Source organism: Fusarium poae, chromosome 4 (genome assembly GCF_019609905.1).
Source record: "Fusarium poae strain DAOMC 252244 chromosome 4, whole genome shotgun sequence".
NCBI classification, from domain to species: domain Eukaryota; kingdom Fungi; phylum Ascomycota; class Sordariomycetes; order Hypocreales; family Nectriaceae; genus Fusarium; species Fusarium poae.
Genome location: NC_058402.1, coordinates 5,782,938 through 5,805,267, shown reverse-complemented (window position 1 = coordinate 5,805,267; position 22,330 = coordinate 5,782,938). Strand labels below are relative to the sequence as shown.

The 22,330-nt window shown below is 46.6% G+C and overlaps 8 protein-coding genes across 8 annotated transcripts; 3 read left to right on the top strand and 5 right to left on the bottom strand.

Annotated features, from left to right (window-relative positions):
* Window positions 1-1,109: 1,109 nt before the first annotated feature.
* Window positions 1,110-3,422, top strand: FPOAC1_011952 (uncharacterized protein; the record flags this gene model as incomplete). The annotated part of the gene is made up of 3 exons (XM_044856319.1): window positions 1,110-1,134; window positions 1,181-1,908; window positions 1,959-3,422. The coding sequence occupies 3 exons, from the start codon at window positions 1,110-1,112 to the stop codon at window positions 3,420-3,422; spliced, it is 2,217 nt and encodes a 738-aa protein (XP_044703632.1).
* Window positions 3,423-3,554: 132 nt separating this feature from the next.
* On the bottom strand, window positions 3,555-3,916 carry FPOAC1_011951 (uncharacterized protein; the record flags this gene model as incomplete). Its single annotated transcript, XM_044856318.1, has 3 exons — window positions 3,555-3,730; window positions 3,795-3,862; window positions 3,912-3,916. 3 exons carry the CDS (start codon window positions 3,914-3,916, stop codon window positions 3,555-3,557), a joined length of 249 nt encoding a protein of 82 aa, XP_044703631.1.
* A 1,637-nt stretch (window positions 3,917-5,553) lies between these two features.
* FPOAC1_011950 (uncharacterized protein) lies at window positions 5,554-6,600 on the top strand (the record flags this gene model as incomplete). The annotated part of the gene is made up of 1 exon (XM_044856317.1): window positions 5,554-6,600. One exon carries the CDS (start codon window positions 5,554-5,556, stop codon window positions 6,598-6,600), a length of 1,047 nt encoding a protein of 348 aa, XP_044703630.1.
* A 729-nt stretch (window positions 6,601-7,329) lies between these two features.
* FPOAC1_011949 (uncharacterized protein) lies at window positions 7,330-9,228 on the bottom strand (the record flags this gene model as incomplete). Its single annotated transcript, XM_044856316.1, has 2 exons — window positions 7,330-8,354; window positions 8,409-9,228. The coding sequence occupies 2 exons, from the start codon at window positions 9,226-9,228 to the stop codon at window positions 7,330-7,332; spliced, it is 1,845 nt and encodes a 614-aa protein (XP_044703629.1).
* Window positions 9,229-10,187: 959 nt separating this feature from the next.
* On the bottom strand, window positions 10,188-11,144 carry FPOAC1_011948 (uncharacterized protein; the record flags this gene model as incomplete). The annotated part of the gene is made up of 1 exon (XM_044856315.1): window positions 10,188-11,144. The coding sequence occupies one exon, from the start codon at window positions 11,142-11,144 to the stop codon at window positions 10,188-10,190; it is 957 nt and encodes a 318-aa protein (XP_044703628.1).
* A 518-nt stretch (window positions 11,145-11,662) lies between these two features.
* On the bottom strand, window positions 11,663-14,438 carry FPOAC1_011947 (uncharacterized protein; the record flags this gene model as incomplete). Its single annotated transcript, XM_044856314.1, has 4 exons — window positions 11,663-11,825; window positions 11,876-13,995; window positions 14,050-14,214; window positions 14,286-14,438. 4 exons carry the CDS (start codon window positions 14,436-14,438, stop codon window positions 11,663-11,665), a joined length of 2,601 nt encoding a protein of 866 aa, XP_044703627.1.
* A 643-nt stretch (window positions 14,439-15,081) lies between these two features.
* Window positions 15,082-16,359, bottom strand: FPOAC1_011946 (uncharacterized protein; the record flags this gene model as incomplete). Its single annotated transcript, XM_044856313.1, has 1 exon — window positions 15,082-16,359. One exon carries the CDS (start codon window positions 16,357-16,359, stop codon window positions 15,082-15,084), a length of 1,278 nt encoding a protein of 425 aa, XP_044703626.1.
* A 2,816-nt stretch (window positions 16,360-19,175) lies between these two features.
* Window positions 19,176-21,035, top strand: FPOAC1_011945 (uncharacterized protein; the record flags this gene model as incomplete). The annotated part of the gene is made up of 3 exons (XM_044856312.1): window positions 19,176-19,381; window positions 19,440-20,426; window positions 20,483-21,035. The coding sequence occupies 3 exons, from the start codon at window positions 19,176-19,178 to the stop codon at window positions 21,033-21,035; spliced, it is 1,746 nt and encodes a 581-aa protein (XP_044703625.1).
* Window positions 21,036-22,330: the final 1,295 nt, after the last annotated feature.

Here is a 22,330-nt window from a genome sequence, read left to right as displayed (position 1 = left end):
TGTTGTGTTTAGGAAGCGGGATTATGAAGGATATTCGATAAAAGGGAGATAGATTGGTATGATGCGTTCCTAACATTAATTGCTCTTGGATAACCTCACTGAAATACGCAGGCTAACTTGGTTGGTATTTATGGATGTCTCTTTTTGCGCCTAGAAACCTCTTAAACTCTCAAAGTTGCAATTCGTAAAGTATGACGACATTCACAACAAAGTGGGGTAATTACAAATGCCGAATGGACGACAACGTTGAATATGGATATTTTAAGTTGACGATATTCTTGTGTTATTGCTCGCCATCAAGGTGAGCATCGTAGATCATTTTGTCCTGTAGCTAGTCTAGTGCCTGGATAAGTATTGCGGTGGTTGTGATGTCAGACAACGAATAGCGTCAGCAGTGTTGGAGTGCGAGCTTTGATCACACCTGGTCATTGAGCATAAGTCTGCAATGCCAGTATACCCTGGGGTTAAATCATGTAGTTTAGACTGTCGGTTATGAATTATTTTTTTCTTTTTTTCAATGCGAGGTAGAATATCTGCGCTTACAACATACTTCGTTCTGGTGTTACTACCTGCAGCTTGCTTACACCAGAATTATAGTTGAGTACGATCTTGTCATCACTCACCTATCCTATTGCAACCGAGTCTTATATCCAGAAGTAAGACTTTGATTAAAAGGGTGTTCTTCTCAACCAATTGAACATTAATCATTGTTTGAAAGTAGATAGATTCACAAGTCGATGCTGCTGTTCAAGCACAAGGGCTTAGTCAGCGGCCAAGCTGTCGGGAGTTGCGGAGCTATCATGGACTAAACTGTTTACGGGGTCGGCACTCATTGGATGTCTTTGCTCACTGCTTGTTGTATATTAATCTCAGGGTCGCCCTTGACCGTCGACGCTGGGTTGTTGGGACCTAGTAGACTCTTGCTTACGCAGGTGAGAAATTTGTGACTTGTATGGCATTTCCCGGTTGCCAGCAAAGCTCACTCATCCTAGCTCTCCTACTACAAATCGCTCAACCCTGTCTTGTCTCATTGTGGGAGCAAGCTTTTGAACAGGGGTTAGACCAACTCGTGTATGAGCATCTCCAGGTACCTTTTTGGTGTGAAAAACATGGTCAAGACGGTCTGTGTCGTTGGTGAGTTGTACATTATTCTTCTGGAAATATTTCCTGATTATGTTAGGCGCTGGTCCTTCCGGACTTGTTGCGGCCAAAACGCTATTGCACAATACTGCTCCTGGCGAGTTCAAGGTCACTGTTTTCGATGCCCAGGGAGACATTGGAGGTCTTTGGCCAACGTCAAAGACAGACAATGGACGCCAGGTTCATCCGTTCATGTGGTCGAATCAGAGCAGGCATACAATGCAGTTCAGTGAACTGGCCTGGGAAGACAGCGACCCTCAACTCCCACAGGGTTGGATGGTTGGGAAGTATCTCCGCAAATATCTCGAGCGCTTCTTGACGAATAATGAAAACTTTGAATTGAAGCTTGGTACCCGAGTTGAAAGCGCAGAGCGTCCACAAGGATCGGCTAATGGCTGGGTTGTCAACGTCAAGTCAGAAGTTGGGACCGAGACTCAGAACTTTGACTTCCTCTTGGTCGCTTCTGGTTTCTTTGGAAAACCTATAATACCTGAAAGTTTGAAGAAAGACACGACTATTCCAGTTATTCATAGCAGCCATTATAGGGATGTCAAGAGTCTGCTGAGCAACGGCCGACCAGGCGGTGGCAAGATTCTTGTTGTGGGAGGACAAATGTCTGGTGTTGAGATTGCAGGAACGATTGCTGCGCACCTCTCATCCGAGACCAATTCCCCTGATCCATCAGTGATCACGGATGTCGGCAAATACAATGTTCGCCATGTCATTCAACGCCCGATCTGGATTTTCCCTCTCTACACCAGCCCCAAGGTATATAGCTATAAATCCTCACTCTTACCAGGTAACTGACATAAACTTAGCCGACCAGTAAAGCCGCACCTTTCCTGCCGCTCGACTTTTCATCTTACAATCTCAACAACCGACCCAAACCCCTGACAAACACACAGGGACACATCCCTGACGAAACAGCCAAGGCTGTTCACGGAATTTACAAAGGCGTTCTTGGAACTGACCAGTCTGAATTCTCTGCTTTGCTGAAGACTGATGGCACAAACGACGCCAAGCAACCCTATCTAGCTGTCAGCGAATGGTACACTGATTTTGTACGATCTGGATTGATCACGTTGTCACACGGCAAGGTGGAAGATCTTGAAGGCTCTACAGCAACATTGTCCGATGGCACAAAGGTTGAAGATATTGTAGCTGTGGTGGCGGCGACTGGATTTGATGCTTCGCCCTGTATAAGCTACCTCCCCAGTGAGGTACTGCAGGCACTTCAATTCTCGCCGAAGCACATCGACCAACCTGTCGCTTTGGCTTTCCATGGAACCCACCACCCACAAGTTCCCGACTTGGGCTTCGTCGGTTTCTATCGATCACCATACTGGGGTGTTATGCAAATGCAAGCTCGATTTGTAGCGGCCCTGTGGTCTGATAACATTTCACCGGGGAGTAATTCCGAGGTCTTCAAGGGCAAGCTTCGCGATGATGTTTCTGTTCAGCGAACTCTCGACCTTCGAGATGACCCCCGCGTATCACAATTCCCAATGGGAGACTATCCTTACCTGATGAGCGAGATTGCGGGAGCACTTGAACTTCAGATTTGCGAGCCTTTGACGCCACCGGTTCCTGACCTTCCACATAATAACCTTCCTCTTGATATGCTCACGCCGGCACGCTACACAAGCCCAAGCGATGATCAAGATTCGAAGGACGCAGCGACAAAGTCTCTGGAGCAGACACGAAAGGATGCAACTGACGGCCTCACAACGTCGCGATTTGTGGCTCACGCTGTATTCCGAAGCCTTCTCGGCACGTGGAAATTGGAGCGTGATCTTGTCAGCAAACTGCCGTCACACCCAAGTGGTCACTTCAGCGGTACGGCACAATTTCTTCTCCGCGAGAAGACTACCGACGGTTTACGATGCGCTGGCAATCCTAGCGAAGAACCCACCGACGGCGACGAACTAGGGATGGAGTATCTCTACATTGAAGAAGGCGAGTTCAAGACAAGTCAAGGCTTCGGTTTCAAAGCCACACGCCGCTATGTATGGCGCTACGATGAGCTCAAGGACGTGCTGAGCGTCTGGTTTGCCAAGCCTGATGACCTCAAACGTGCAGACTATCTCTTTCACGAGATCGAGTTCACTGAACCATTGGAGAAGGGATGGGCGGCCAAGGCGGGTCATCTGTGCATTGATGATTATTATGATGTCAAGTACAACTTTGCGTTCCAGGCTGTGAATCTGAAGGAATGGCAAATTGAGTACACTGTCAAGGGGCCGAAGAAGGACTATACGATTACTGGGACTTATACTCGGTAGATACTTATCTTATTTAGAGGTTAAAACAAGTAACGATGAATGACTACGATGGGGCTGTTACGATGCATCCCCGCGGCAGGTGAGGACAGGGATATGGTCCGGGCCGATAGTTATATATAGCTTTCTCCACGGCTAGATGCAAGGCAAGATCTGAATTCGATCTTCTCTGAAACCAAGAGGTGCATCCGGAGAATGTAGAGGGACCAGTCCTTTGGTTTTTGATGTTACTTTGGCCGGTTCTAGCATGGTCAGATCATCTACAACCAATCCCAGCTGCGGCTCTGAACATGTAGACTGCGACTTTCCTACTATATATGTTAGTAAAATTATGAATATTAACGAATAAATGATAGAAGTGAGTTCTTGATATACCTAGGTAAACGCCGATATAAAATGGGAACGTACTATATATACGAGCAAAAGTCATCAAAATAAATATGCTAAGTAAATTGTTAACAATAGTTATCAGCTATGTACCTGTTTCCCTACGTCATTGTTACAGTTACCAAGAAAGACTTTAAGAGTATTGTCATGGCTTATTTATTGCCTGGACTTTGGCATCAGTATAGGCAGTTCTTCCTTTATGATTCATTCTCTATATTTTTCACAGGAATGGTTTTTTTGCCAGTACTATGACAGGAAGACCCGGGAGGCAGTACACTTGTCGAGTGCCTGTAGATTCAAGAGGAGCAAGACTGTAAAATTATTAATGTTTATTATTGACGACTGATAGGCATAGTATTCTAGAACCTTTTAGCCTGGCATAAAGTAAATACGACTTACTAACATTGTTTTTGTATCTTAGCTATTGCGAATGGGAAGAGCACTTCAACTTAAAGTACAGAAAACAGAAGACACTCTTCAAAAAGTCGGCACATGCAACCCTCGTTCGTAACATCGAGGCCGCTCTAACAACCTAAATGTACATATATCCTTGTATAGGAATTTGAACATGGATAAACAAACCGGATCCGCGAGCCTACTAGAACAGTTTCAGTCGTCATCGAGATGGGAAAACTGACGATTCTAAGATCATGCCACCGCCAAGAAGTGACTGACTGAGGTCTTTATATCCCTTGTCCCTTGTTCCTTGCATATCGGCCGATGGACGGGCCCGGGTGGGGCTCATAAACCCCGGACCCCCGGACATGGACGCGGAACGATTCTGGGGTGTTGCTTTGCATAATTTTGGGTGAACTTTGAGAATTTAACTAGGAGACAGGATATGCCACGATCCATGGTCAATCATGGGATATACAAAGACTTTGATGTTGTCGGAGATGTTTCCGTTTTATGCTTCTTGGGTCTTTAGTCATGCTGCATATGGATGGACAGGAATGCGTTGCCTAAGAAACATCCGCCAATACAAAAAGTTTCAAACAATTGAAGATTGTGGCTACTCACATGTGAAAGGCGAGATCAATATTCAGCTTGCATGCATACAAGTTCTTCCTCTCACCTCAAAAAGACGCATAAACATGCTTGGCATTAGGGCTATGAATATCAAAATGGCCTGATCTTCCAAGGCACATGCTGACGACACCGCTATGATTGGAATGAATATACAGAGAGTCAGTGGTATATGGCCTCCTATTTTTATCGCATGCTAGGTAGGCGAGTGTGCTTGCCTGAGAAGTGGCTTCATCTCCTTTTTGTCTCTGTTGGTAGGTAGAGTAGGTAGATAGGTAGCTAGTTGAGGTTACCTGGGCAAGCTGAGTTGCCAGGCGAGTCGCAAAAAAATAGGGACTGGGAAAAGACCAGACGAAAATATTAGTATTCTCTAGGGTTACATAGGTAATCACTAAATACGATCTAATATTCCTATCAAGCGGCAGATCAGTGCCGGTTATGACCCGTTGAGGTAAATTTAAAGTATATTTATACTCAAGACGAGCCTTCCCGGTGTGGAGAACGCCCAGCAACCCTCCTGCACCTTCCAAGCTTACATCCCAGCCTCAAGACCCCGCGCAATTAAGGAAAGAGCTAAACGTCGCGCATACGAATATCTACTCTTTCTTGTCGACCTACATTCATTCGATCCAATCTTCTCAACCTGATTCTTCTTCATATTCCTTTCGTTCATTTTCATTCAAAACCTCATCCTCTACTACTCAAAGTCAGTCATCTCAATATGAAGCTCGCCGTATTCAGCACCAAGCCTTATGACAAAAAGTACTTGACGGCTGTTCTCAACGCCAAGCATGCTGCCTCGGGCATCGAGCTAGTCTTCCATGAGTTCGCCCTTAATGAGGATACAGTCTCTCTCGTAGAGGGAGCCGATGCTATTTGTGTTTTCGTCAACGATATTGTTAACGATAATGTCATCTCAGCCCTGGCTGAATTTGGCGTCAAGGCCATTTTGCTTCGATGCGCAGGCTTCAACAACGTTGATCTCGACGCCGCCCAACGACTCCGCATAATGGTCGCAAACGTTCCTTCTTACTCACCCGAGGCTGTCGCTGAATTCGCTGTTGCTCTCATCCAGACTCTTAATCGCAAGACCCATCGCGCCTACAACCGTGTCCGTGAGGGTAATTTTGCCCTCGATGGCCTTCTCGGAAAGACCCTCTGTGGCAAGACTGTCGGTATCGTGGGCGTCGGCAAGATCGGTCTTGCCACTGCACGCATCATGAAGGGTTTCGGTTGCAGATTACTTGCATACGATCCTTTCCCTTCACCAGCCTTTGAGGAATATGGCGAGTACAAGGATCTCGAGGACCTTTTGCCCCAGTGCGATATCGTTAGTCTGCATTGCCCGCTCATGGAAAAGACACGACACATCATCAACCGCGACACCATATCTCTGATGAAGGAGGGCGCCATGCTGGTCAACACCTCACGAGGTGGTCTGCTCGACACCGAAGCTGTTATTCATGCACTCAAGACGAACCATATTGGTGGTCTTGCCCTTGATGTGTATGAGGCAGAAGGTGAGCTCTTCTACAACGACCATTCATCAACAATCATCCAAGATGATAAGCTCATGCGTCTCATGACCTTCCCCAACGTGGTAGTGTGTGGCCACCAAGCCTTCTTCACCGAGGAGGCCCTAACTGAGATTGCCGAGTGTACTCTCAGCAATCTCGAAGAGTGGATAGAGAACAAGACGAGCAAGAATTCACTGACCAAGGATCCTAAGCTGCGACGTCGTGACTCACTGCCCGTCCGCGCCATCTAAATGTGTTCTTGTTTCTTTCCCAGTTCCTATTGTTTGTCGTTGCCGCGCATCGGAGAGGCGGAGAGGAAGGATTGGGGATCCACTTGAACCGCTAATCGCCCAAGCTCTTATCTGCATTTGCTCTCATTCTTTATCGTCATCCCAGTCTTGGTATGGTGAAAGAGCTCTAGTGGAGGAGATCAAGAGAGACGGTCCCTTGCCATGTGCTACACTCACCAAGTGGACCTTAAAGATTCTGATGCGACCCATCTCATCGCCGAAGTGCACCGACGCAGGTCAAGGTTGTATGAGCCTTCCCTTATCCCCTGGAATTCCCGTTTCTATGGATCCTGGTGCTGCTAGGTGTATCAAAGTTTTATTACATGGTTTTCATACATTTCATTGTTGGTTCTGCGGTCAGAGGAAAAGCCCGATTGCAAAGGTGTTGGGCTGGGCGTGGTCATCATTGTTTTGTTGGCAAAGGTACAGCACGCTTTTATCAAAGAGCATACTATAGGGACACTGATAGTTTGGTTGTTCAATAAAACAGTCCTAAGTTCAAAAGGTATTATGCTAAATATTCAAGTATATTCTAACTTTTCCGTGCATGTCCAACTCTATGTGCAAGTCCTGTTCACGTATTATTACTATCCAATCTCTTTCCCACCTCAATCTAATTCCAAGTCTATATTCAGAGTGAGCCAATCCATCTAGGACAGGATAAAATGAACCCAAATCTCATTAATTAGCTTAAGGATTGCTCACGTAGCTTCGAGCACGGCGCAAGTCTTCGTCATCGGAATCATTGCGAACCTGACCGCCCGAAGCGTTGCGGCTCTTGACCTTTTCAATATCATCAACGCTCTCGTCTTCGCCGGCGTAAGCGTACTTGCTACGCTCACGGATCTTAGCACCGTATTTCCAGAACATGAAGGGAATAGCACAGCAAGCAAGACCGATAAATGCCAGAAGAGTTGAGGCCCACTGATCGCCGAGACGTTCGTACATCTGCTCAGTGAAGAGAACAACGGCAGCACCCCAGAAACTTCGGATACAAGTCTTTGCGGCGAGAGCAGAAGCGGCTTGGTGCTGGTAGGAATCGACTAGGTAGTTGTTGGCAGAGTTGTAGAGGAAGATGAAGCCGAAACCGACAGGGAAACCACCCATCGCTGGACCGGCCCAGGAGAGATCTGCGTAGGAAGTCCAGGCAAAGATGAAAAGACCAATGGGGATGCACCAGCATGAAATCATCATGGGAATTAGACGGACCTCAGCGGGAGGATTGCCGTTGTGCTTCTTCACAAGCGTAATGTAGTGGTTGTTGACGAAGGGGGCACAGAAAGCAGACATAATAACACCCACTGCAATGGGAATGAACATGAGACCAGTCTTTCCAGCAGAGTATCCCTTGCCCTTTTGATAGATAATGGGGTAGGCGACGAAAAACATGTACAAGAGACCGTAGAGGACACTCATGTACAGAGAAATAAGACACACAATAAGTTCACCAAATAGGAGCTGGAAAGGTCGGATGAGGAAGATTCGAAGGCGTTCGGAAATGGGGCGCAGATCGAGCTCTTGCTCAGTTACATGGTCGGTCTCCCCGGTTTCGGCTCGGAGCTTGCGAGCACGACGGGCCAAGATAGTCGGGGCGTAGGTCTCAGGGACGGTAAAGGTGATGAGAACCCATACGACGAAGGCGAGGATGAGCTGGATCCAGTAGAGCCATCGCCAGCCAGCGGCGTCGGAGAGGAAACCACCAACGAGAGGACCAACTAGAGACATCTGTTAGTATATGTGCTATGAAGGGTTGATAATAGTTGACTTACTAGCAGGGCCGATAAAGGGAGCGGCAGAGAACGCGGCCATGGGAACACCACGCTCTTCGTTTTTCCAGAGATCGGCAAGTGTACCACCAACGAGAGTCATGGGTGCAGAGAAAGCAATGCCGTCAATGGCACGGCAGACGAGAAGAGTCTCAATGTTGTTGGCCACGGCGCATGGGATGATAAAGATGAAAGCAATGAAGAGAGTAGAACCATAGATAATCCTTCGTCCGTAAATCTCAGACAAGGGCGCAAAAGCCATGGGGCCAACACCGAAACCCACAACAAACAGGCTGATACTCGCAAGAGCAAGCTCATTGCTAACATTGAGATCCCTCGTCACACCAGCGATATCAGCAGTGATGACGGACGAGCAAAAGGCAACAACGAAGCAAGTCAGCGCAACACACATGGTACACCACCACTTGTACGCCTTGCTCCAGTTCTTGGGGTTCTCAGGGTCTCCCGGAGTGAAGGTAACGAGCTTGTAGCGACGTTCTGTTCCAGGCTCGTGGTTTGTGGATTTTCGGGCGATCTCTTCAGGCTGGACGGGACCGGGGATGGCACCACCGGGGACTTCAACGCGGTATTCATCGAGGTTGGCGTTGGCGCTGAGGGTACGGTAGGGGAGATCTATATCGAGGTCTGGATCTCGATGTTCCTTTTGGGAATCGTCTCTTGAGTTGGAGTGGCTGTGAGAGAGGGAGCGGCGGACACGAGACATTGTGCTCTGGTGAGTGTTCAAGGGAGCAAATGTTGTTTCGTCTGTATGAGTCCCATTATCGAGGGTTGTCGAGGATCTACTTGAGTTTGGTTGGTCCATTTTGTGTATATGAGCAGAGTATTCAACTCTGGGGTATTAATTAAGTGTAGGTATAAAGAAGTAGGTAGTTATGGAAAAGTGCAAGATGAGAATCAAGTCAATGTCTCACTCAAGCTCTGTTTGAATCCAAATGATATAGATTTCCATGTTTAAAAACGAAGGGACAAACCCACCTCTATATAGGTACCTACCTACTCTCTTGTTTACAAAGAGTAGAAATACAGGGCTCCACTTGATAACGCCGCACCCGAATACCGGGTCTGCGCCGTGCAAGATAGAAGAAAGTGGATACCGCCACCGGGACCTCAAATATCCACTTTAACGGAGTACCGTGCGGCTCATTCCGAGGACATCGACAAAGACTCTGACAGGCACAGGGGCAATAAGAATTAATTCAATGGGGATACAGAGTATTTCGGTATTGTATTGCACATACAATATCGTCTTCTTTTGTCAGGCGATATATTCCCCATCCTTGTCACTTCCAGAGCCTCATTATCAGACACGAACGGTCCTTTCCTTTTCTTTCTTTTTTGCTATTATGTATTCTTTAATTCTGCTTAGTACAAACACTCAGGCTTGTCTCAACTCTAGTGCTCGGTGTATATCCGTCACTTTCGAGAGTCTTACGGGCGTTGTTCTCTTCTCCACCTCGGACCCGATGTGGATCTGGATGACCTCTCTACATATCCGTACATAGACTCTTGTCATCGCCCGTCATCGGAACTATACCCTGTGCTGAACCTCAAACTTAAATCAAGCTTCTCGCTAACGTCATTGATGCCACCCTGATCCCTGTCCGCTTGCTGGTAATAACACTGGTAATTACTTCAAAAAAAATGATGTTGTTGTTATTGATGTTATCTATCAACTGCTGACTGGTAATGCAATTTCTGTTCTTCCCGACTATCACCGCAGCTGTCTATCTCTCCATGTCGACATGTTATCGCCGACTCAGCTTAATTAAGTCCCACGTCGACCCTTGTGATTCCATTCAGAGCTACACTGACAATGCCTCCACTGTTGTCACATTTTAATATTCTCGTAGCAGGGTTATAGTATCTTCCGGCTTGTGGTACTGGAACATTCGTGTCTGTCTTCATCGACAGGATTGCATCCAGATTCGTGACAGGCTCAATCGTCATTTTTGGCGTTAAAACAACCTGATCGTCGTCAGTCATGGTGAAGTCGCCGTTAGAATCGACATGTCGTAAACTTCCATCTGGTTGAACAATCACACGGCCAGAGGTTTCTTCACGCCCGCCATGTAAAATCCACGCCCGCGCCCACCCTTGTGCGTTGAATGCCCAAAGGAACGTGCCATGTCCTAAATCCAAGGCAAGCTCCACTAGGTTGTGACACAGGGCAACAGGTTGTCCTCGAATTTCGAACGGATGATGCACCGTCTTTTCTGTTGAGGCATCATCTGCAGAATGAATGTTGCTGCTGCTTCCCTTGATCCGCTCGCCCGCTTTACTCGTCACCAGGTTGTCCTCCCTCTCATCCCGGTTTGCTGTCACGCACCCTTGACGACATCTGCCATCTGATATGACGGCAAACATACTGAGGGGTATTGTGTAAAGGACGATCATCTGCATGTCCATATCCAAACTCTTTGTTGGATCAAGGCTTAAAGGTATGATACCAGAACCCTCCTCCAGGGAACCTAGGCAATCGTCTCCACCATCAACCGAAAACGTTGCCATAACACAGAGGAGGTCATGTCGTGTGTTGAACTCGGCTGTATACAGCACAGGTAGCGAGGAATCAAACGGGGGACGAAACCGGGCCTCGCAAATTAAGCGATCAGGGGATCCAGCTTGTGCATCGGCACCTAAACAAAGGGTCCCTGTGTGGGGATCTGTGTACAAGAGGTGATAATCATCGCTTAGTGGAACGGCTCGGTAGTGATCCATGATACGGCTGGTGGAAAAGCCAGCATGTTTCTATCCTTGTTGGTCCTGAATGTCGTGTGTTTTTGTCAATAAGCGTTGGCGCAGTAGATCAGTTACTTTGACGTATCCATTTGTCGAGTCCATTACCGTTAACTTGATGCATAGACTGAATGTGTAGGTATAAAACGATGGTATGACGCGCTCGTGGCGAAGAAGTTGAGATTGTGATATTGTTGAGATGTTGGAAGAGAAAGTAACCTAAGGGGGTCTAAGCATATCAATCACGGCAAGACCTACTTCGCTATTGACACGGAAGGACCTATGAACTGCCACTGTTTGAACATTACTAGGAGGTCCGCAGAATCAGCTCGATTTAAAAGTTGACCGCCTGTGTACAACTGATCTATCTGAGCATGACATTTACTACTTGACTGACGTATACTGTTGTAATCAAAGAAAAGAAACATAACTATACTTATTCAAACTTCCCAAGCCAAAGCAAGCGCCGTTGTCATGCACGCGTACGTCAAATACCCTCATTAAACATTATTTCCACCGTTGTCTCGCCAGACATTCTCATCCCCTATGCCAAGCGTGCTATCAACACCCTGCAGAATGGGTCGCTGGCTCTCTTGTGTCGACTGCGTATCCTCTGTAACGATTGGGGGAGGCGGCTCATCGTAAATCCATGGCTGTGGAAGTCTGTGGCCAAGTTAGCTACTGACAAACGTGGCATCTCAAGGGCTACTCACGGAGCAACAAGGCTAGGGTTAACAAACTGCATTCCCCTCTCTTTATACTCGTCCAGTGTACTTCCTCGGCGAAGAAGCGCCTGCGAAGGTCGGACTATATCCTCGTCTTCGAATGCATCGTCCATCGCAGCCGCATCATCTGAGTCCTCGTCTGCTCTGATCGCGCGAAGGGCAATGTACTTAGTCAAAGGTTCATACCGGCGCTTGATGTAATAGCTATACCAAACGGAAAGCGGAATCAGCGGTAGGATGCAGGCAGATTGAATGAATGCCTCCCCGGTGGCAATTCGGCCCACCATAACAAGCTCAAAAACAAGTAGTCCAACGATGACGCGGTAGCATATTATTCTCCACGCGCCCCCGGTAGCATGTTGAGGCTGATCCATCGCGTAAAGTACCATGTACTTGAAAGCAAAATAGCCCAGGACGAAGTAAATCAATCCGATAATGAGAATGATAAAGCCAAAATTCAGAACACTGTAGATGATGCACAGGTTGAATACGAGCAGTGAAGTGGGGAGGAAGAAGCCATACTGGAAAACAGGGGGCTTCTTGAGCTCAAGAGCATCGCGAGGTGTTTTGGAAAGCCATTTGAGGAAAGGGTGGAGGAACACGCTTCCTGCCTCGAGGATTCGGAAGGGCATGAGACCGATGCCCTGCAGCATGATGAAGCAAGTATAGAAAATTGCAAGCTCCTCCACATCCTTGGCTATGGCTTGTGGGATCTGGCTTGTGTCTTTGGCAAACTTCTGCAACTGACTCCACCATGCGAGTGAAGACGTTGAGATCGCAAAGACGAAAAAGGTATTGAAGAAGGTAAAGAAATAGTTTTTGGAAATCACTGAGAGCTCCACGTCTCCTTGTGAGATCATTCCTTGCTGGTTGGAGAGAAAATCGTACAAGTAGGGAACAGCAACGTTAAGAAGTGAGACGACCAGTGCTGGTAAGCCGCTTGAGGCCAGAGAATAGATAATGGTGTGTTCTCTCAGCCATTTACCTAGTGCAGGCGCTGCCTCGTTGATTGCACATGGGGTCAACAAACCAGCCAAGAAAGCTGTAGGGGTGATGAAGATAAGAGTGACGATCGTGATGAGGACTGTCACAGTCCAAGATCTAAGACGGCGGATACCACGCGGAGCGTACGTATTCCTCCAGACAAGGTCCGAAGGTGCCGGAGTTAGCTTTGTCAAAAGGCGTCCCGGTCTGGGGTCGATGCGTGCTTGGATGGCCATTTGACACGATGCAACAGAGTCCATGGTAACAATCGCCATGTCTGTGGGTGTGTACGACTGCTTGCGAGCCTCGGTGACCTTAGCATCTAATCTTCGAAGTCGTTCCTCGTAGTAATCGATGGCATCCACATTGCGTGATCGCAGACCAAGAGTACCATAACGTATGTTGACTTTGGGCCTCCCTTCATCTCCTGAATCCCAGGGCTGTTGCTGAGAATCCAAGAGTCGCCCATTCTCTCCAGCTGTCTCGCCATCTCCGTCATCTTGAGGACCAATTTGGGATACTCCATTACCACCTATTCTCTGAGACCCGTTGTCTTTTGTCGTTTGCCGCTGGTGTTTGAGAAAGGTGGCCCAGGCACCCTCGAGGCATCTCAGTGCAGTGTCTCTCGCATCCACAAGATCATCCAGCTTTTTCCAATCCCGGCAAATCATAACCTTCTCGACAGTGCCGATCTCCAATTTCTCAATGAGGTTCTTGATTGCTTCTTCCGATCGAAGATCTTCTGGTATTCCGGTAAGGCGAAATGTCCTATCCGTAACGGTGGATTGGGAACCAAGATAGTCCTGGCGAAACTTAATAATGCGATGGGTCTCGAGGTTAAGATAGTAGATCGTCAGCCCGACAAAGAAGTAGGTGAAGAAAACATAAGCCCACATCCAGGTCTTTATCCAGCTCTTATCTTCACCATCGCCCTTGCCTTTGAGTATATCGACATAGCTCGGATTGTCATAAAACGCATCAAAGGCCTTAGTATCACCTCTACCTCCACCTCCCATGGGGACCCTGAAGCCTTCATATATATGATTTATCGGCCAGAGTATGAGGGTCGCCAGGAATGCCATAATAACAAAGAGCCGAATGGCCATCTTGAAGAAGCTAAGAAACTGTGAAATGTCAGCATTGGTCTAGCGCAGTCTGGAGGATCCATTGGATCGTACCACAAAGGCATCAAGTCCAGCGGAAGCCAGTACTTGCTCTTCGGTGATCCTGTAGAGTGTAGGTATCCATCCGAATGTGGAATTGGAAAGATTAGGTAGACCGAGTCGGTGATCGAGGCGACGTTTTCGCGCAGCATAAAGGGCAGGCCATCGTGGACGTAGAAACTGAGGAGGAGTCAGTACCATGTACTATCGCTGTTTTTCTGTACAGCGCGTTCGAGTATAGAAGGACATACACAGAAGAGAAAGAAGGCCGAAATACCAATGGCCAAAGACAATACCAACTGGACCTCGAGGTTCTTCCCGAGATCAGGTTTGACTGCGGCATCTCCTGAGCATTTTCCTTTATGTTCCTCACCCCCGTCCATCATGATCATCTCGAGAGACATGATGATCGCTCGTAGATGGGAAACTTGGCGGTTGGATGCGCTGAGATGCAAGGCTGAGCTCAATTCACGTTGGATTGTGGCGCCTGACGCATAATAACCGATGACGTACGGAGACGGTGAGAAAGGAGACCCACATGAGCTTAGCTTTGCTGAGTCAACATTCATGCAAATCGATTTACCCTGGAGGGAACAAGACCAGCCCGTAACTTTTTATCTTAGATAGTACCCAGATAGGTGAGGTATAGGTTCTCATATTGAAGGAAGAAGAAGTGGTGGCTATCTGCTGAGCAGTTCAATAGCGCTTTTGTATATATGCGAATAAGGTTGCTTCTTTGAGCCATTGCAGCACGAGGGACAAAGTCACAATTGAGCTTAAAGAATCCACGTATAATCACCAACTCTTGACAGGTACAGAACAATAATTTTACAAAGCTACCAAACCACCCAAGTATTCATCAAGTCCGGCAAAAAGCCTAGGACTTGTCGTCGATACCATATCCTTGCATCCTAACCAAAAACGTGTCAACCTGGTTTCAACCGTCCTTGTACAATACTGACCCGTAACGACCATGGTTGTCTTTACAAAAGACTAAGAACCCATTAACCGCAGATGTTCATAAACTCATATGTACATCTCACAAGTTCACATATTATACCACGAGTCGGTATCATCATACAATGATCTTGGTATGCGTGTCGACTCACTAATGACATGGCCAACCTCTGAATCCGAGTGGTCAGTGTCCGAATGATCAGTGCTTGTGGGTATCTCAGGCAGGTCAACCAAAACACTGTGCTGAGGATGAAGTCGTGCTTCATCGAAAAAGACCCAAGCGCGTTGCCTGTAACATTCCCAGGCTTCGCTGGTGGGACGATTGTCCTGCCATATCGTTCGGGCACAAAGATCAGGAACACGTCTGCCATTTTTGAAGTCTTCCCATATAGTGGTCACACGTGGCTTGTGCACGTCGTCCAGCTCACCTTGATCCAGATCTTTGAGCTTGCATAGAAGATTGTGGAGCCATTCTGGCCCCTTTTGATCCTCTGTCGCTTTCTTTGCGTCGTTTATAAGATCTGTCACAAAGCGAAAGCCATACTCCTCAAGCCTGCCCATCAACTGCCCGGGCAAGGACCACTTCTTGGCCTGGAACATTATCCAGTCCATCCTTTGGAATGGATAGCGGTCAGTAGCTCTGCGGTCAGCTGGTAGTTGGATACCGTGCCATTGGGCAAAATGGGCCGCGTATAAACTTGAAACATATGTTTGAACACACCGGATGGCTTCATCTTCCCATGAGAGAAATGGTCGACCATATCGTTGGCTCAACCGGGGCGGGGGCGTATAGCTGCTGTCCACTGTTGCCTTGTAGAAACGAATTCTGCTCATAAGCTCGTATCGTAAGAACGCCCAGAAGAGACGTCTTCGACCTACCACGCCGAAAGAGCCCAAATCAAATTCGCTCTGAAGCGTTTCGTGTTTGAAGGATGTGCAGTCATCTGAAAGCAGTGGGAGTCCGCAGTATGCTCGCGGGAGGTAAGACGACGTTGCCTTCAACATATAGTCGTGGATGTATTTTCGCACGCAATAGTACAACTTCCCTATTCTCGTGCCTATAAACCCATTGCCTATCTCATACGCTTCCCACTTGTCCATCAGATTTGGGACAATCATCTTTGAAAAACGGGGACCTTCGTCGTTCAAAGGAAATGACACGATGGCGATGGCGTCTTGAAGGCTTTCATAGTCGAGATCAGCCAAGATCAGATCTAAGGTAAGCTTGGCCTTGAAAAAGGCGCCACAAGATCCAAGGTCTATGTTGTTGTCGGGTTCCTCCGTTTCGGTCCATGGGGAAGCGCAGTTGACTCGTGCTAGACCAGGACTAGGAGAAGTCTCGAAGGAATTGTACCGAGAACAAGACATCTTTTCTCTTTGTGTTTAGAAATAGATATGTAGAGTATTGCAATGCTCTTTGCTATTTCGAGATGAGTAGATTGATGTCGTGCAATAGTCTTGTTGGAGTGATAGTTTGGAAGCATTGTGCAGCATGGAATGTTTTATATAAGAACCGGATATCTAGAAACTTTGGATGCGGTGCTTCTTGAGTGGGTGTTCTAAACTCTGTAAGAGTTTTTGGAACTCAAATTAAAATGAAATTCTAATCGAAGTTAAAGTTTAGTTTGGATGTGTTTAAGGTCATTTAAATGTGCATAAAACATGTAGAAATTAAGATAGGCCATGCATTGAGATTTCCCACATGATATATATTTGAACTCTGAAATAGTACATGCAAATGCGATTTGGAAATGGGATTACCTAGGCTATATGTCTAGACAAAAGTCAGACTTCAAAAAAGCGGGATATTAGACTTATAGCAAAATACAGATTGATGAGGTTGTTTAAGTTGACCTTGAATGTTTAATATAATAAGGTTTTGGTATTGATGGTGACTGCCTAGGTGCTATTCCGATATACTTTGAAGGTATGTTATATGATGAGACTTTCAATCATTTCGTGAAGAAATGAGATGCTCTAAAACAGGAGGCTTTCGGTAGAAAAACAATATCATAGGGCCGCAAGGCCATGCTTTCCAATAAGATTCAACAAATACTTTGAAGGTATTGTTTAGAATTTCCTTCTAGGCTCCTAGAAGCCTTTCAGCCAGCGTATTATCTGCAAATGAGTTTGACAAGTCCTGTTAATCACACACACTGTCACCTCACTCCCCTATGAATCTTTGAAATAACCTCCAAAACCACCGCAGTCTGTAGATCATAAACAAGAAGCCTGTAGTCAATAGAAGTAGAAAAATATTTTCCCTTTCTCCAAAACTCTATTGATTAGGTTACAGTTTCAACAAATTTGCTTGCAAAAATCAGAAAGTCACATTTCCGTAGTATTTAGCTCTCGATATCAAGTTATCTACGAACGAATCTGGATATATTCGCGGCTGGGGTGTCTGTGCTTCTGGGCCTAGCTTTCCAATGCTTCCTTAATCCTTACAACTCCGTTGGGATATCTATTCTGCCGTTTAGGCCCTGATCTAACTATCTGTTGCCACTTCGAACTTTTCCTCAATTTTATGGTTACGCTAATTCCGTTGATGTCTGACTAGGATACTCAAGAATATCTCGATGGTGCATCGTTTGCGTGGCATAAGAGTTCTGAAGTTGCTCGTTTCAAAAGAACCTTCGTCTATACATATCCGGCTCATAGCAGGAGAAACTAATTGGACAAAAGAGATATCTCGATGATGCCAATCTATTTGATGCTAAGTCACTTACTAGTTGCGTGTGTCTAGAATGAAGACGTCAATATGCAAATTAATGCTGAGCAGTCTCAGACCATGCCATGTGGAACTGAAGTTATTGGCAAGCCAAATAAACCCACAATCCCCACAGGACAACGGCCTCACTTATACCAAGAACAACGTGCATCTGCCTATTGGCTGCAATGAGGTAAGAGGCGTTATCAGACCAACTGCTTAAATGCCGAGAACATCAGTCAGACATGCAGAATACACAGTCCCAGATGATTGTATCAGTTATTGTAGATAGAAAGCAATACAACGTCATCCAGCAAAAAAGGTCATTTCAAATAATCTTATCTGATCTACGATAATCGTTGGTGTGTAGTACAAAAAGACGCTAACAAACTTGCCCCTTGCATCAGTCAGGGTTGGTTTAAGCGCCTGATGTCAAACCCATTGCGGCTCAAAGACGACATGAGAAAATCTTGTTAGCTCGACGCCAGTCAAGGAGGCTACCGGAAGATCAACAGACAAGCTTCATCACAAACCGGGTGTTGAATAGGAATCTATACACGCACAGGTTTTCATCCACAAGAACTATTATGCGCTCGAACGACTGGAGGCGCTCACATTGTTAACCCATGTCTAACATATAATTATCAGACCGAACAGCATATCCTTGGATGTTATCGGATAACAGTTCTTATGTACGCATTATGACCGGTTCATCTCTCTTTGCCTTGGACCACATGTTGCGCAGATCCATTATTAAATCCTCCTTAATCGGATCATCGGATCAGATAAGAGAAACTACAGCAAGCATCCCTGCGTTGCAAAAGACCCTTTGCTGCAGCTAGAGTTTGGTGTTAATCTGATTACGGAAGTGATCGCCTTCCCTTGTTGTTGTTTTAACGACAAGGTAAATTGATTCCTTAACGTTGAAGTCAGGCTGATATGTAGTTACTATCTAGAAAAGGATTCTCATCCACCTTACCCACGTTGCGATGCGGCAAACACTCCACTTCGCTCCTTCAGTCCGCACAGTGACATATGTAGGAACCATACATAAGTCGATAGCCCTTCGTTGCGAAATGTTTCCGTACCGGCCCGCTTGGCATTAGTCCGACTTCCGGACGGGCGATTGGCATCTCTCATCCGGCACAGACATAGCAGGCTGTATGATCCCTGCGGACCCAGTAGGATCATCAGCTCGACCCATTGTCTTGCCACCCAGAGAAGAGAAGAAAAGAAAAGAAAAGAAAAGAGACACGTTCCTGCGATTTTTTTCTGGAGAATGAAACGCTGACCATAAATCTTCAATGCTCAGTATTGCTGAGTTGCAGTTTGTCTTCTCCACATCACATCCATCTTTTCAAGTCTCGAGTGCCCCAGCCAAGTGTTATACCCACTGATGCATGCACCCGACTATTCTTCTCATCTCTGTCTCAGATAATCGACATTTTGAGGTCTCAAACAGGGGGAATAAAAGATGGCCACTCCTACCAGCCCCGTGCAAGCGCAGAGTGGCTTCGAAAAGCAGATCCAGCCTGAAGATCATGTTATCAATGACTTCTCCAGCAAGGACAAGGGGAATGACTCCGACGATGACTCTGAGACTAAGCAAGATGGTGTCAAGCGTGTCGAGGCCATAACAAAGATCTGGACTCCTGGTATGATGTGGGCTGTCTTCATCTTGTAGCTCATTCTCAGCAGTCTAACCTGGGACAAAAATAATAAGCTAACATTGGTATAGCTTGTACTTGGTCAACTTTGTTGATACCCTTCTTGAGGCTGTTCATTCTAGTCTGGTGCCATATGTTACATCTTCTTTCAACCAGCACGGTCTCCTAGCCATCACCAGCGTTTTTGGGAGTATTATTGCTGGAGTTTCCAAGCTCGCAATCGCTAAGATCATCGATATCCGTGGGCGCAACGAGGGTTTCCTACTGATGATTCTCATCATCATCCTTGGAATGATCATGAAGGCTTGCTGCCAGAATGTCGAGACCTATGCCGCTGGGCATACATTTTACTGGGTTGGACACGTCGGTCTGAGCTACATCATCGATGTTGTTCTTTCGGACATGACCACTCTTCGCAATCGCATGATCATGTTTGGTCTTTACATGAGCCCCCGGCTTGCTTCAACATTTGGAGGCCCTACCATTGCCGACCTCTTTTACAAGCATTCGACCTACCGGTGGGCCTTTGGCTCGTTTTGCATCATTCTGGTTTTCTTTTCTATCCCCGTCTCTGCCATTTTCATGTACCATGAAATCAAGGCAAAGAAGCTTGGCCACATACCCGAGAAGAGCCAGCGCAGTGTTTGGGGGTCCACCAAATACTATTTCGTCGAGTTTGACGTTGTCGGTATGGTCCTAACTATTGCTGGCTTCTCTTTGATCTTGACACCACTCAACATTGCCACTCGAGCGCCCAACGGATGGAAAACCGACTACATAATTGCCATGCTTGTTGTCGGTGTTGTCTGCCTTGTTGGTTTTGCTGCCTGGGAGAAGTGGTATGCCAAGGCTCCCTATGTTCCCTTCAAGTTCCTCAAGGATCGAACCATTATCGGAGCTTGCCTTCTCAGTGCTTTCCTGAACATGTCTCTCTTCGCTTGGGACACCTACTACAACTCCTACCTTCAGGTGGTTCACGGCTTCAGTATTGCTACTGCCGGATACACACTCAACGCCTTCTCTGTTACTTCCACCATTCTAGCCCCTTTTATCGGACTGTAAGTTTCATCATTGCAGTAATCGATTTGAACTGTTTGGCTAAAACGACTCCTAGCTTTCTTCGTTGGTACGGGCGATACTACTGGCCCGCTGTTTTTGGAATTCCCTGGTGTGTTCTCGGCACTGCTCTCCTCATTCACTTCCGACAGCCTGGCAACGATATTGGGTACCTTGTCATGTGCCAGGTTTTCCATGGTGTTTGCGGTGGTATCTGGGCCATGACTGGACCTCTTGCCATCATGACCCAGGTCACTCACCAGGAGATTGCTGTTGTCTTGGCTCTCTATTCCATGTTTGGCTCCATTGGCCAGGCTATCGGATTTGGCATTTCAGGTGCTCTGTGGACCAACGATCTACCTAGAGAGATGTATAATGCTCTTCCTCAGGACTCCAAGAACCAGACTGCTGCCCTCTACGGCGATATGAAACTCCAGATGGCCGACCCTATCGGCACTCCTATCAGAGATGCTGTTATTTACGCCTATGGTGTTGTCCAACGCGAGATGGTCATCGCCGGCTGCGCTTTCCTGCCTCTGATCTGTGTTTGCGTTCTTGTCTGGCGTAACAAGCCCATTGACAAGCAGCAGACCAAAGGAAACGTCTTTTAGACGATGTTGCAATCACAGAAGCAGAGCAATAAAGGACATGTTTACACTAAAATAGGGATATTTGCGACCATTATCTAAAAACATTTTGTTTGGAATGCTATCAGTCGGTTAACCACACAGTAATGCTTTAATTTATTAATCATGCCATATTTTCCAATCGTCTCAGTCGTCTCCTACACAGAAAACTCGCTTGCATTGAAGATTTGCATTATCCCCACATCTAGATGACAATTAGTTATTCTCGGCACCACTACTCTGTACTGCAAGAGCTTTGATCCAGACATGCGCTTATGTGGTGTATTAGTGATCAAGTCAACTATATCACGAGTCTGAAGTCGGAAACTATCTTGATTCGCATTATCTACGCATCAAAAGGCGGCTGCCAGCACTGATCCATGGTAACTTGCATAAATTGAAGGATACCTGCATCATACCTCTGTCCCGTGAGTTTGCTATGCCAATTGTCGTCTGCTAAAAGGCACATGAACTATCGTTGTAACCTATGAAACAGTAGCGGAGCCGAAGCATATCGGCTGCTCGGCTTTGAAGGCATTTTGCTTTATCGCAAACAATAGGTTACAATAGAGCTGTTTCATTTTCCCCGGCTGATTCGTGATGCAAGCAACCGCGCCCACAAAGACCCATGATTACCTGACTTTGTGAATCCTACAGCACACTACGACAAAGATTACGATGAAACTTTGGCTTCAATGATATGACTGGCGAATGGTGGATTATAAATCCAACTTGTGTCGGCAACTGACAGTAGATCGACGGGAACCCACAGACGAACAACTCCACGGGATCCCGACTCACAGCAAAGCTGGCGTCCAAGTTGGCCAATTCTCATCGCGGTTCCTTCAACCCCATCAATTGTATTATAGTAAAAAGGCAATCGATATCAAAGAACCGGTAATTCACATACCATCGAAGAGAACAACAGCAACAAGCATTTGTCGAAATTCATCAGATGAGAGACTCATTGTCGATTACGGACCATCTTGGGCTGGAGTTTGTTGTTTCGTGGATATATATCTGAGAGCACGAATCTGCTACTCATATTGGACACACACATTCTGATATATGGCCACCCCCAAATTACGCATGAAAACAACAAACGGTACAAGATGATGTCTGACTCTGAAGCAGACATACCGGGTGTAAATAGATGCATGTGCAGTAGTCTATCTACGTAGACATCAGATGGCCCCAAAACGAGATGATTGCTAGATGAATCACAGATGATATCTCTTCAACCTTGATCCCAGATCCTCCCAGTGTAACCAATGACTGCT